The 13364-nt window shown below is 48.4% G+C and overlaps 1 protein-coding gene across 3 annotated transcripts in view; it reads left to right on the forward strand.

Moving 5' to 3' along the window:
- The first annotated feature begins 314 nt into the window (after nucleotides 1–314).
- Nucleotides 315–13364, forward strand: part of LOC123831221 (BEN domain-containing protein 5) — a 237458-nt gene continuing 224408 nt past the window's right edge. For 2 of the 3 annotated variants that reach the window (XM_045858033.1, XM_045858024.1), the window contains exon 1: nucleotides 315–640. In XM_045858033.1, the coding sequence (XP_045713989.1) occupies nucleotides 415–640 (226 nt within the window). In that variant the 5' untranslated portion in view covers nucleotides 315–414. The remainder of the gene's footprint in view (nucleotides 641–13364) is intronic. The other variant, XM_045858040.1, reaches the window with a different exon arrangement.

Here is a 13364-nt window from a genome sequence, read left to right on the forward strand (position 1 = left end):
TTGCCATGCGATTGTTGAAGCAATATAATCCTGCCCGCAGCGACTTTCAGTCAAAGTACTCTTTTCAGCAATGCTATTATTATTAGTAGTATTAGTATTGCAATTCAATCTCTCTGCCCTCTCCCCTCCCTACTCAAAATGCGCTCCGGCTGTGATTGCTCGGGTCTGACTTTGCGAGTGGCAGTGCGCTTCCAAACCCCCCTCGTCTGCCCCCCACCCCCCATTCCCCTCCCTCTCTTTTCCGCGCCCAGGCCAGAGCAGCCGATTGGCAGAGCGGCGCTTTCGGGAACAATAACAGTGGGGGGACTCGGGGGTTGGGGAGCCGCCCCCCCCCCCCGGCCCGGCGGCGCAGCTCGTGTCCCCAGCCGTGTCCCCACCTCAGTGCCCGCCCCGGGCCCGCCCCCGGCGCCCACCATGTACGCCTTTGTGCGGTTCCTGGAGGACAACGTCTGCTACGCGCTGCCCGTGTCGTGCGTGCGCGACTTCAGCCCCCGCTCACGGCTGGATTTTGACAACCAGAAGGTGTACGCCGTGTACCGGGGCCCAGAGGAGCTGGGTGCCGGGCCCGAGAGCCCCCCGCGCGCCCCACGCGACTGGGGTGCACTGCTGCTCCACAAGGCCCAGATCCTGGCGCTGGCAGGTGAGCGAATGGGCCGGGAGGGATGGTGGGACCGGGCGGGGGCCAGGACCCAGGGAGGGGGCCGGGCGCTGGGGCGGAGGGGCGGAGGGGGCCGGCGTGAGCCACTGCTTGCTCAGGCCTCCTCCTCCCGCCCCCTAGGCTTTTCTTTGGGGTACTGGGTGTCTCTGAAAGGCCAGACCAGTTAAAAATACCGGATGGTCCCCTTTGTCTTCCCTGCCTCCTGACACAGCGCTGTCAGTCTGTCTTCCTCTCTCTGTGTGTCTGTCTACTCTTCTGTCTCTGTTCCTGGGGCTCTTTACCTTTCTCTCTCTGCCTGTTTGTACCTTCATTTCTCTGGCTCCCACCTCTCTCAGTTCCTTCTCTCCCGGCTCCTTTGGTCCCCTTAAGTTTCTCTAGTTAGCTGTCTCTCTCAGGTTAAGGCCCTTGGTACTTCCTGGGAGTGAGGAAGCAAGGTGGATATTGTCAGACTCATCAAGGTGGGAGTTCCTCTCAACAGGGGACAGCTGTGACATCCTTGTCCCGTCCAGGCCATCACTGGACGGGATGAAGAGGCCTTGAACCACTGGGCACCACTCCCTCCCGCCTCTCCTTGGCCAGGTGGTGGAGGTAAGGAGGTGGTGGCTCTCAGCTTCCCTCAGCCTCCACACCCCTCTTGAATCTCCCAGAAGGCTCCCTAATGAGAGTCCAGGGCCCAGAAAGGGTTGTTTCTAGATCACAGACCTCCCATGCCTGCTTTCTCAGGGCCCTGAAAAATAGACAATGCAGGTGGTCTCAGATGAGAATACTGAGATTCAGTAGGGATAGGACAAGCAACTGCCCCATCAACCTCCTACAGCAAGTTATTTCTGCCATGCTGAGCAACCTTTTCTTTTGTGAAGAGAAAGCAGTGGACCCTCTTCCCCAGCTAGTTGTAGGAGGCTTGGGTATAGACGGGAGAGGAAGAGGGAAGTAGCACTTCCGTTTTGGGGTACAACCATTTAGTTGCTGGTGGTAAGGAGGGTGTACCTTAGAGTGGGCAGAGACAGTAAGCCACCCTGCCCCCCACCTTGGAGGGGAAAACAAGGCGTTAGGAACTGAATGAAGGTATTGCTAGTATTGTGTAGTTTTGAGACCTTTCCTATGTTTTCCAACTTCCTTTGCCTTCTCACATTTAGCCTATCAGATGAACCCAGCATGTATTATATTTAAATTTGGCAGATAAGGAAACTGTGGCTCAAAATTAAGAAGTGACTTGTTCAGGGTCCCATGGCAAAATAGCAGTAGATTCGAGCTCTGGGTCATGAGTTGTTCCTTTCCACCACCTCCTGTTGCCTCTGGAAAGCAGGTTTGCGGGTGTTGAGGGGTGGCAGCAGCACTGGCACCTGGAGCCCTTTTTGTATCCTCACGACCTCTCACACAAACCTGGGGTCAGGGGTGTAGATCTGCTCACAACACCTGGGCCACCTGGGGCCACCTGGGGCCACCTGTGGCCAGAAAAGCAGAATGAGGGAAAGTCTGTAGAAAAGGGAAACCTTTGTGGCTGATTAGGTTTTATTTTGTTTGCTTGCTTGCTTTTAATTACCTGAGGGAAGGGATTAGGAGTTAATTCCCCAGGAATACAAACCCCAGGAAGTTTTAAGTGGATTGTAACCTTAGCTTCCCTTTGGCTAAAAGAAAAGAAAGTTTGCTTCTTGAGGATTGCATTAGACTCCTATACCTGGAAGAGTCTTAGAAGAGGGGAAGTGATGTGGGTCAGGAGTCCGTGGTATGTGTGCGTCTTCGAGTGAAATAGCTGTTTTCCTCTTTCAGAGAACGATCATTCATCCATTTATTCATTCAGCAAGTGTAAACACTGCACTTGGCTCTTGAAGAACTGCTCAGAGGCTTGCTTAGGCCAAGGGCAGCCCCACAGACTGATTTTAAAAATCAGTGGAAGTCCACATAAGTAAGACACATGTAGTCATTGGTCTGAGGACTATGAATCTTGAATCTATAGACAATTCACTCTCCAAGTTGGAACGCTGATGAATCTCTGGGTTTCTTCAAACAAACAAACCTAGGCAACACCTGGAAATTGTCAGAGTAGGTCCAGAGAAGAAGTGTGGCGCCAGTCTGAGCAAAATGAGTCACAAAGCCTTTCCCCGGCCTCGCTTCGATTTTCTCCTTGAGAGGAGAAAGGGGAAAGAGAAGAAGAGAAGAAACAAACAAACAACTGGAGGCTGGCAGGCCACATTTCGAATTCCAAACAGCTGGTTAATTTTTACATGGGAGCCGCTGCCCTGGCTGCAGACCCGATCGGAAGAGCCAGGGTGGGTGTAGGGGTTCGCTCATCCAGGAGGTACGCTCCCGTGTGTCTTGAGAGCCCATCTCCACTCGAAAGGGGTGGCTCTGAGAACTGCTTGCAGGGACATCATCTTAGAGAGCTCATCTTCTGCCATCTCCTAGTTGTGAATACCTCTGTGTTGTGGCACCAGATGCGAGGAGGGGAGCCCTCAAGGGGACGCAGAGATGGCTTTGGTTTGAGTTAGCCAGGAGCAATTAAACCCTGTCTGGCACCTACAGCATGGCTTTAGAGCCAGGTTCAGAGCCACTTTATAGCCTTTCGTGAGAAGTGTGTTACTTTCCTGAGTATTTGCCCAGGCCAACCCAGAGCTACCTGCAAACGTACCTCTTCTTGTTCTCAGGAAATGTCAAAGCCAACTGCCATGGAACTTTGCATTTTTCCAGCTCATGGCAGTTTACACTGTGGTTTTGGTGTGTGTCAGACCCTGGGGTATAATCCCTCTCCCACTATGTCTGTTCAAGAGAAAAAAAAAAAAACACCTTGATTGACAGTCTTACTGTGTCGCTGTTCATTATCCCTGTTAGTTCTCCCCGTGACCCTGTGGGTAGAGATGGCTATTGCTATTATTTCCATTTTATGGGAGGGGACACTGAGGATCAGAGGCTTGCCTGTAGCATGAAGTTAATAAATGATAAAGCCGGGCTTGGTGGCCAGGTCTTCCAGTGCCAGGCCCCCACATGGCAGTCTCCTGGGTAGAATACCTGATGTTCCCATTCGCCACAGCAGGCAGAAAAGAATGAAAGGAAATGGAAGAACTCTCCATGAAGCTTGCAGTTCAAGACAGGTTTTGAGCCAGAGGAACTTTACTTTCTGAGCTTTCAAGTCCAATCTGCTCTTCCTCTTCTCCTCTTACCCGCCTCCCTCCTACAGCTCACACACACCTGGCCCTCCCCCTCTAGTCGCATTTTCTTGAGGAAATCTCAAAGGAGCTCTCGTTCTCCATGGAGGGTCCACATAGCTCAAGACTTGGCTTACCCTTGGACTGTGGTCTCTCCTGACTCACTCTCATTTATTTGCCAAACAGGTTGTGAAAGTGAGTGCTGCCCATTTGGAGAGCACACCATTATCTACCTGCAGTTTAGCCTGCTACTGGGGCTGAGGGTATTGAATTCTGTGTTTTTTATGGGGCCAAAACTGGTTTCTCCAGACCCAGAATCTTAAAATTTGATGCTGTTCTGTCCAGGCACCTGTGCTGTGCTGTTGTTGTTTGGGTGTGCTCAACTCCTCTTGCTGTAGAGTTCCCCCCATTTCTTCCTGTCTGGGCCCAGGGATGTTATAAGCTGATGCACCACCCTGTCTGAGGTACTGGGGTTGAACTGAAAGTTTGATGGAGGGGAAACAAAAGCCAACTTTTCTGGGCCTGCTCTGTAGGGTTCTGTCGGGGCAGAGGGATGAAGAAGAAATGGGCACCACCTGCAGGGAGCGTGCAGTCTGAGGTCGAGCCAGGCACTCGGGAAGCCATGCTCCATGGGCTTTGCAGTTTATCTTTTAGGTCTTTGCTTTACAGCTGCACTCCCACTGCCTGCGTTCAGGCCTGTGCCGGCTTTTACTCATCTAAACCAGTGTAGCCGCCTTCAGTTGATCGCTCTGGCTCCAGTGTGTTTTCTAAATTGCTGTCAGAATAATGTAAAACACATTCTTAGTCCATTCATGGGTCTCCCTAGAACCCCCTGCAGCTCCCTGTTGCCTACTGAGTACAACTTCAGCTTCCTGCCCTGGCCTTCACAGCGCCCAGCCTCACCGCACTGCTCCAGCTCTGCCTACCCGTCCCACTTCCCCTAGATCCGCAGTATTCTGTGCCACCTTGAGAACATACCTGCAGGCACTCCTCTGAGCCAACCGGGATGGATTAATCATTGTCTGACATGGGGCCTCTGCCCGTGGAGCTCACCTTCCAGTGAGGAGGGCAGGTATGTGACGTGTTTCTGGTCCAGTGAGTTGAGGGCTGTGATAGAGGAATGGACAAAACACTTTGCTCAGGGTGTTTCCTGCTCTATCCTGTGCCCCAGGGAGGCTCTCGCTCCTCCTTGAAGTGCTCCTTTTACTTTACTTGTTCCTCGCTTGTGGATCTTAGCATTTTGTGTCTTATTTTGGTTGGTCATGAATGTGCCTGTCTTCCTACCAAACAGTGACCTCCTGCAGGACTGGGGCCTGCCTGCCTTGTCTCCGTATCCGCAGTGCCCGGCACGTTGCACACACATGTCACCCCACGTCGGAATCATGGACTTTGGGAAGACAGGTGCAATTTTTATGCTTGGGAAGAGGAAGTAGGGGGGACAGAAACCTCTGTAGCAGCAACATGTTTTTCAGAACGGAAACTTGCAGTGGGATTTTGAGGTTTCATTCAACTTCGTTCATCTGGAAAAAGTCAACATTCTTTATCACTCCCTTGCCTAGAAGAAACCCCACGCTTGGGGAAAATAGCTTCCAAAGCCACGTTCTTCTTGATTTGGTAGTTTTAGCTCATTCAGGGCTCAGGTCCCAGCTTGGCATCGTTGGTCCAAATAGATCACTTGCTCCAGAAATGCTTTGGAACATCTACAAAGTTAGCAGCGAAGCAGGGGATGAGCCGATTTCATATGCAAAGATTGTTGCATGTCATCAGTGGGAGACTGCCAGCAAAAGGATTTATTTCTTTTTTTAAAAAAAAGCAAGTGAAACTTTTAATTTAGGTTTTGACATGTTCTACTGATGTATATTGGAGCAAAGATTGGAACTTGCCTGCTGTCATCTGTTGCAGATTCTCTGAAATGTTAACCGTTGAAGGTTCAGTCTGATGTGATTTATCCTATTCGAAAACTACATATTTTTTACAATTAAATAGTATGTGTTACAGAGTACTTCAGAGCTCTGGTTCACAGGAGGAAAGAAAAAAAATGCCCTAGGCAAGTTGAGGTCTTGCTCTTTTTCTTTTTTTGGGGGGGGTGGGGGGGGTGGGGAGGGTGTTTTGTTGTTCAAAAGCACACTAGTTTTTATTTTTAAAGACACACCAGAAAAGGGGAATTCAAATTTAGATCTTTGACTCCAAGATTAATTCCCTTTCCACTGTGCCTGCCTGCTTTGTCTTATGAGCTCCTTGGCGAGAGATGTTTATACTTTTCATTTTCCAGTGCTTACCAGAACAGCACACCTAACCCTGAAGAGGTTCTCTCTGGTTCCTTTAAGTCACCTTTGTACCGAATAGAAGCACCGGAGGGAAAGTAGGCCTTGGTTTTCACCTTCAGTGACTAATTTACCATATATTTGTTACCTGCTCACCAGGTTCTGGGTTCAGTGCTGGGAGTTCCCACCAGCTCTGTCTACATCCATGTGGGATGGAGCTTCCTGCTATCCCTAGAGAAGAGAGCTACTCAAACAAGTGTTCAGTGGGCGCTATAGGTTCCAGGCAGCGGGCTAAGTCTTCCCACATTCGTAAGGCCTGTGGAGAGGTGTGAGCCAGTTGAGTTAGAAAGGATGATACCTAAACCAAGGTGGCCGTGGCTGTGGTGGGTCTGTGACATATTAAGGAAGGTGAATCCATGGGACTTGGGAACTGACCAGTTGTGGTGATGTGTGTGTTGACAACATAGCGATTTGGGCTGCCCTCTCTCTGTGGGGAGCTCTAGAAGAGTAGTCATTTAGAAGGGGGTGTGATGAGTTTGGTTGGAGACATGAATCTTAGGGACCCACAAGACATCTGGGCAGATACTCTAGGAGAGCACTTCGGCGTGTGGGAAGGTTCAGGACAGCACCGTGAAACTGGGCTGAGATCCCAGGGTGGAAGCCGTTAGCCACGGACGGTGAGGTCACAGCTGAAGAGGGTGCAGAGAGAGAAGCGCACAGGGCAGAATGCTTAAGAACACCAGCCTTTAAGAGCTCAGCAAAGAGGAGCTCAGAGAAGGTGACAGGGCATCAGGTGATGATAAACAAACGAGATGGGTGTCCTGGAAATCAAATGAAGAGGGAGGCCTTTGGGTCCCAGATCTAGGCTTGTTTTCATTTCTTTTTACTATACAACAACTACTTTTTCCTCTGAGTTCACTGGTGAGACATAGGATAGGACATCTACACATCTAAACAAGACAATAAAAGATTTGCATGGGATTATATTTTGGGAGGTTTTGATATCTGAGTTTTGCCCCAATGGAGGAATGATAAGAATCTCTCTTCAAGGAGTTCTTCAGGAAAGCAAAGTTAGGTCGAGAGAATGGAATTCATAGGGATCAGTGGAAACAATATAATAACAGCAGAGACAGGGCAGATGGGCAAGGGAAGGGAGTCCAGCATGGTGATGAGCTCCCTGTCCCCAGGGGCAGCCAGCAAGTCAGGCATGTCCTGGAGTAGAATCCTGCTCTATGAGAGGCTTTGGTTATATGACCTCTAGGTCACTTCCTTACATGTCAAGGAGGAAGTGTTAGAGAGCTGAAATAAGATAGGCTTTGGAGTCAGACATCTGGGTTCAAATCGTGACTTTACTTTTTATAAGTTGCTGTGTGACTGTTGGGAAATCACTTCTCTGAGTTTCAGGTGCTTGTCTGTATCATGGAGATAGTACTCACCTTGCCCACTGTGTTATTTAGCAAGCTAGTATGGAAAAGTGCCTAGTACATAGTAGGCACTCATTAAACATTGGCAGCTGTTAAGGAGAACAGTGGCTAAGAGTTGCCAAGAGAACAGCTTGCTTAGTTGTGGGTGACCACCCTTTGTGGAAAGGAGTGGTCTGGAGGGACAAGCACATGTACAGAGCAGACAAGTTTAAAGTTTAACTTCTGTGTATTTTCATGAAAGACTTACCATCTCCCCCCATGTTTTGCCTCTCTGAGATTCTGTGCTGGCACCACTTACTACCCTGGCAACAGCCTGGTGAAGCACATGATGGGAGCTAGAAAAAGTGAGCCAGCCGGATGAGGCTCCTAGTTTCGTCTGTGCCCCAGCCCCGTGCCAGGGCCAGTGAGGCCGGGCGAGTGAGAGCAAGGTGACCTGCTGAAACCTGGTCAGCATTTCCTTCGTTCCCTTTCTGGACGGCTCAGCAGGGCAGTTCTTCTTCAGAGGTGCCTACCTGGAGGGATTAGATCATTTAGATCTTACCCTGTACTGCGCAGAAGAGAGAGAGACCCGGAAGTCCCTGTGGCTGGCCAGTGGTCACACAGCTCGGAGGACTTGCTGAGGTTCTAGTCTAGTCCTTGTGTCTTACAGAAACGGAGACAGAGACATGCTCGGTCACCCAGAGTAGCAGAGCCAGTCCTCGAGTCAGTGTCTCCTGCGTTCTTTCTGCCACGCCACAGCAGGGGACTCTTCTTTTTGTTGTCCTGGCAGGATACAGTCCTTGAGACTTGAGAATTTGGTCTGCCTTGCATTTCAAAAAAAGCAAACAATATAGGCCAGATAATGCAATGTGCATGCCTTCTCTGTGGCTTGTCTGTTTTTAATGCAAACATGAGACTTTACAGAATTTTTGAACAGATGAAACACTTTAAACTCGCATCTAGATATTTTTAAAACAAGACTAAACCTTTGTAAAATATGGCATGTTTAGCCTTTCAGAATTTCATCCTAACTAACCCACACCACATTAAACTGTCTGCTGCTGGACTCTTTTAATTATCCAGCATGATTATATGTAAAATGGGAGTCAAGACAGTGACTCTTCCGTTTTAACTGTACACTGCAGATTCTTTAGGGCTGCCTTCAATAGTAAAGACAGGCTTGCACAGGGCTTTTCATTCACCAGCCTGTTTTGTAAAACACTATTTGCTTATTACCATGTCTTCTTTCTTCCCCCCACCCAATGTAATGGGGTGTTTGTCCCTCTCAGGTCGATAACAAACACCAAGTTCTTCTCTATTTTTGAAGAGCAGCTTTTACCATATTTTATGGCTTCGAATAGGGACTCCCTTGGGCTTATTGAGAGCTTAGTGGCCTTGATCAGCTTGTGTAGTTCAGGAGTTTGGCATCAAGTCATATTTGTATAGTGCTTAGTTCAATCTGGGAATATATCACGGCATTCTAGAATATAGGCAAGGTCTTAGAAGAAAGGCAGGCACTTTGGAAGTTATGTTGACGTACTCACCATTATCTATTGCCTTTTACTTCAGTTGAGGAAGTTACAGCAACTTGGTAATTTTTCTCCTGCGCCTGTAGGACAATTAGCTGATAAGAACAGGGCCTGAGTGTCGTGCAGATGTGACTTGAAATTCTGGCTCTGCTAATTAATAGCTTCATGTCTTCGATTAGCCACCCTACTTTCTGAGCCTTGATTTCTTCATCAATAGAATTGTTATAGGGATTAAAATACTGATGTTAATAAAGAATTTGGCACAGGGCCTGGACACATAGTAGGTACTTACTTAATATTTGTTGAATGGATGAATGCAGTTAGCTGACTCCTTGGTAGCTCAAAAGGAGGAGAAAACTGATGCCCAAATCCTTGGTGGTTTTCTTTGCCTTGGCACAAAACAATTGGAAAGTCAGAACTAGTGAAGACTCACTCTTCAGAGGCCACACCTTTATTTCTGTTTACAGCGAAATATTAGTTGGTCTTAAGCTTGGAGCAATTGCAAAGGCATGTTGACTAGAGAGTTTTCCTCATCCTTCTGAGCCAACTGCTAGTTTCTTGTGTGGTTTCCTGGAATTCAAAGCCGGGACCACACTCCAAAGCCACATTGAGATGCTACATGAAGCCACTTGCTGTCTTAGGTGATCCACACCATCATTCACCTTCATTAATATGACCAGTTAAGAGTTATAGCTTCTTGTCACCCTATGTTCAGTCTCCTCCTAACACCTCATCCATCTCGCTTACCACTGCCACATGAATCTCCCTGTAACATCTCTTTCATCAAGTCTCAGTGTGTCAGATACCCTCAGTGGTTCTCTCTGCCATGGGATGAGAGCCAGGCACGTAGCCCACAGGGGCAGCCTGACGGCCGCTATTTATCAAACACTTACAACAAGAGACTTTACAGATAATGAGACTGAGATTCGGACAGGTTAAGTAGCTTGCCCATATCCCCACAGTTAGTATGAAGCACAGCTAGAATTCCAAACCAGAACCCCCTGGATCCAAAGACTGTGCTGTTTTTATCAGGTCCTGGGCCTTTCTCTCCCAATCACTTCTTTCACTTTTTATGATGATTCTGAATGAGCAGTCATCTTCTGTGGACTCGATATGGATGTGAGGCATCACCTTCAACTCAGGAATAGTTAGGAAGGCCTGGAGGCTAGGGATTAGCCCCACGTGAGCCAGTGTCCCTCAGGAACTCGAAGTTTGCATTCTGGCAAAGGTTCCTAGTACATACTGGTTGTCGTGGACCAAAAGACAAGGACCTCTTGCCATAGTGCTCAACCTGGAACAGGGGCTCAGTAAGTGCACTGAATGCAGAAAAGGATGAATGGAGGCCCCAGGTCTTCCTGAGCCCTCATCCAGGGAGCCCTGGGCAGGGAGGAGACCGGTGAGCAGTGGGATGGAGCCAGGGGCTAGTGAGCTCTAGAGGAGCCTCAAGATCCCCTGGTCAAGTGTTGGGCAGCCAGGATCCAGGCCAGGAGGTGTGTGATGAGAGGTACCATCTGCTTCTGCTCCTTTCTGGATCTTACTCCTGTCACTTGAGACTTTCTGTACAACGCAGCCTACCTTTTCAAGGATCCATTCAAGCCCCAGGACCTGGCTATAGTCCGTTTCTGTTGTGCCTGGGGGTGGTTACTGCTGTGTGGCTGCTTCCCCGGGGCAGCCGTGCCTGGCAGGAATGCTAGGGTAGAGTGCTCTTCTGCTTTGAACTTTAGTCTGGGGGTTTGGATGTCCTTATCTATAGCCTCCATTCATTCATTCAGCATTTTTGCTGACTCGACTATGTTCCAGGCATGTGTTTAGAGAGAGTAGAGCTTAGGCTGGGAAGGCAGAGAGACCTAGAGCAAATCGTGACTCTGTACCTTTCCATCGGGGTGGCTGAAAGGCCTTATGGAAAAAAAAAAACAAAACAGCAAAAAACTCTGGCTAGTAATACTTAATGGCAGGGTTGGTGTGAGGTGTAATAACATGTGAAGAGCCTTATGGTGGTGTCTGCTAGGTAGCAGACATTTCACCAGTGGTAGCCTATTGTTTAATTAAAATATGATTCATGTAATATAAAATCCACCATTTTAAAGAACGTACAATCCATCGGTTCTTAGTGTATTCACACCATTCTGCAGCCATCTTCACTGTGTAATCCAGAACTGTCAACTGCTTCCCACAGTGGCTGCCCTGTTTTACAGTCCCACCAGGAATATGTGAGAGTTCCAATTTCTTCTCATGTCCCCAACACTTGTCATTTTTTCTCTTCCTTTCTTTTCACTTTTCTGATTGTAGCCATCCAAGGTGAGTGTGAAAGGGGTATCTCATTTCACTTTTGATTTGCATTTCCTTGATGCCTGATGATTTGAACATCTTTTTATGAGTATTGGTGCAGCCTCTTTTTTATTATTGTTCCCTAATATTTTTGTTTGATGAGTCCCTCTTGTATGGCCAAGCCTCTGATATGGGCCTTGCCCTGAGGTTACTCACAATCCATTGCGGACTGTAAAACAGGGCAGCCACTGTGGGAAGCAGTTGACAGTTCTGGATTACACAGTGAAGATGGCTGCAGAATGGTGTGAATACGCTAAGAACCGATGGATTGTACGTTCTTTAAAATGGTGGATTTTATATTACATGAATCATATTTTAATTAAACAATAGGCTACTACTGGTGAAATGTCTGCTACCTAGCAGACACCACCATTGGGGAAGGTACACACCAAAGCAGATAGTTGCAACATAATTAAAAAAAAAAAGGCTACAGAGAAGATACTTATAGTAAGTCCTCACTTAATATCCTTGACAGGGTCTTGGAACTGTGGTGAAATAGTATATAACAAAACCAATTTTACCAGGGACTAATTGATATAAACAAGAGTTAAGTTCTTATGGCATCTCATCAACGTTATAAGGAAACTTGTATGAAATGACATTAGTGAAGGACCTGCTGTATAATGTGCAGTGGGACCTTTGAGGAGGAAGGAGAAGAGTGGAGTTTGTCAAGCACACAAGGAAGGAGGGAGGCTTTCCAGTTAGGTGGAAGAGCAGGCAGCCTTGGGTACAGCCGGTAGGAGGGGGGCCTCCTGTGATCAGGTGGGGAGTGCTGCCCTGCCCGAGTGGTGCCTTTCCCGAACCAGGACGCTGGGCAGGTCACCCCCTCAAGAAGCAAGTTTCATGCAGCAGGCCCTGCTGAGCTTCGTTATCCACCCTCGGCTTGTCTGCACAGGCTCTCGTGTTTTCAATGCGCATTAACTCAGCTGGTTTGATCTTCACTTGAGGCAAATGTATCTCCTTTTCCAAGAAAAGGAGAAATGACACTCACTGCCCCCGCAGCTTGCCTGACTTCTCTCCCACCTAGTGGCAGACCTGGGCTTGGAATCCAGGCTGCCTGGCTCCTAGTTTTTCCATACCTGCCGGTCGAACCTCAGCTCTTCCTATCTTGGCCTTCAAGGCCTTTTTCTATACACTCCGACTTCCTTCCTCACCTCTCTTTCCTGCTTATAACGGAACCATCTTTTGTAACCATTCCAGTTGAAGTGTCTTCCCAACTTTCCCCTTTTTGGCTTTAGTTCTCTGCCCCTGCTGTGTGGTCCAGATACTCACTGTCTTTAATGGCTGTTCTTTAGTGAGCACTGACTGTCCAAGCGCCATTCACTCCGCTCAAGTCCTTAACATAGAGATTTGATCATCTTCCCAGCATTCTGGCACTATGAATAGAAAGGATTTGCATCAAGTCACAGATGAGGAAACAGGCTCAGAGAAGTAATGTAACTTACCCACGATCACCCAGCAAGTGAGGAGGCTGCCTGAAAGGCTGCCTCTTCTCAAAAGCCTGCCGTGGTTGCACTGACAGAAGTGACCTCCTCCCTTGCCCCCAAGGGCCTATAGTAGTTACTGTCCCCTTGTTCCTGCTCAGTATTTGAGATCCTAGATTATCTCTTCCATGGCTTTTTATCCTGTGTCCCCCATCTGGATGCTTACTCTCCGTGTCCCCAGGCACCAAGCTAGATCCTGCAAGTGTAAATCTTCAGTAAGTGTTAAGCTTAGGCATAGGAGGAAGAGCTCCAGACCCTGGTTATAGGGTCCTGGTTCGTGGTCACACTGTTCATGTGCACTATGACCATGCCCAGTGCTGAGCTCCTCAAGATGGGAACCCTGCCTGTCCTGCTCCGCCTGTATTTCTGGGCTGATTGCTGCGTGGACGTATTCATGGACTTCACCATTTGGAAGCCCAGCTTCCTCATCTGCATTTGAAAGGGTCAAATGGGACACTCCAAGGACCGTCCTCAGTTTAGAGATTAGTTTTGTGAGTTGGACTGATTGCTTCTGTCTGCATCAGCATGATCCTGAGCAACAGAGTTTCCGCTCAG

Source organism: Phyllostomus hastatus, unplaced genomic scaffold (assembly GCF_019186645.2).
Source record: "Phyllostomus hastatus isolate PE091 unplaced genomic scaffold, TTU_PhHast_1.1 phas_contig_147, whole genome shotgun sequence".
In the NCBI taxonomy this organism is placed as follows: domain Eukaryota; kingdom Metazoa; phylum Chordata; class Mammalia; order Chiroptera; family Phyllostomidae; genus Phyllostomus; species Phyllostomus hastatus.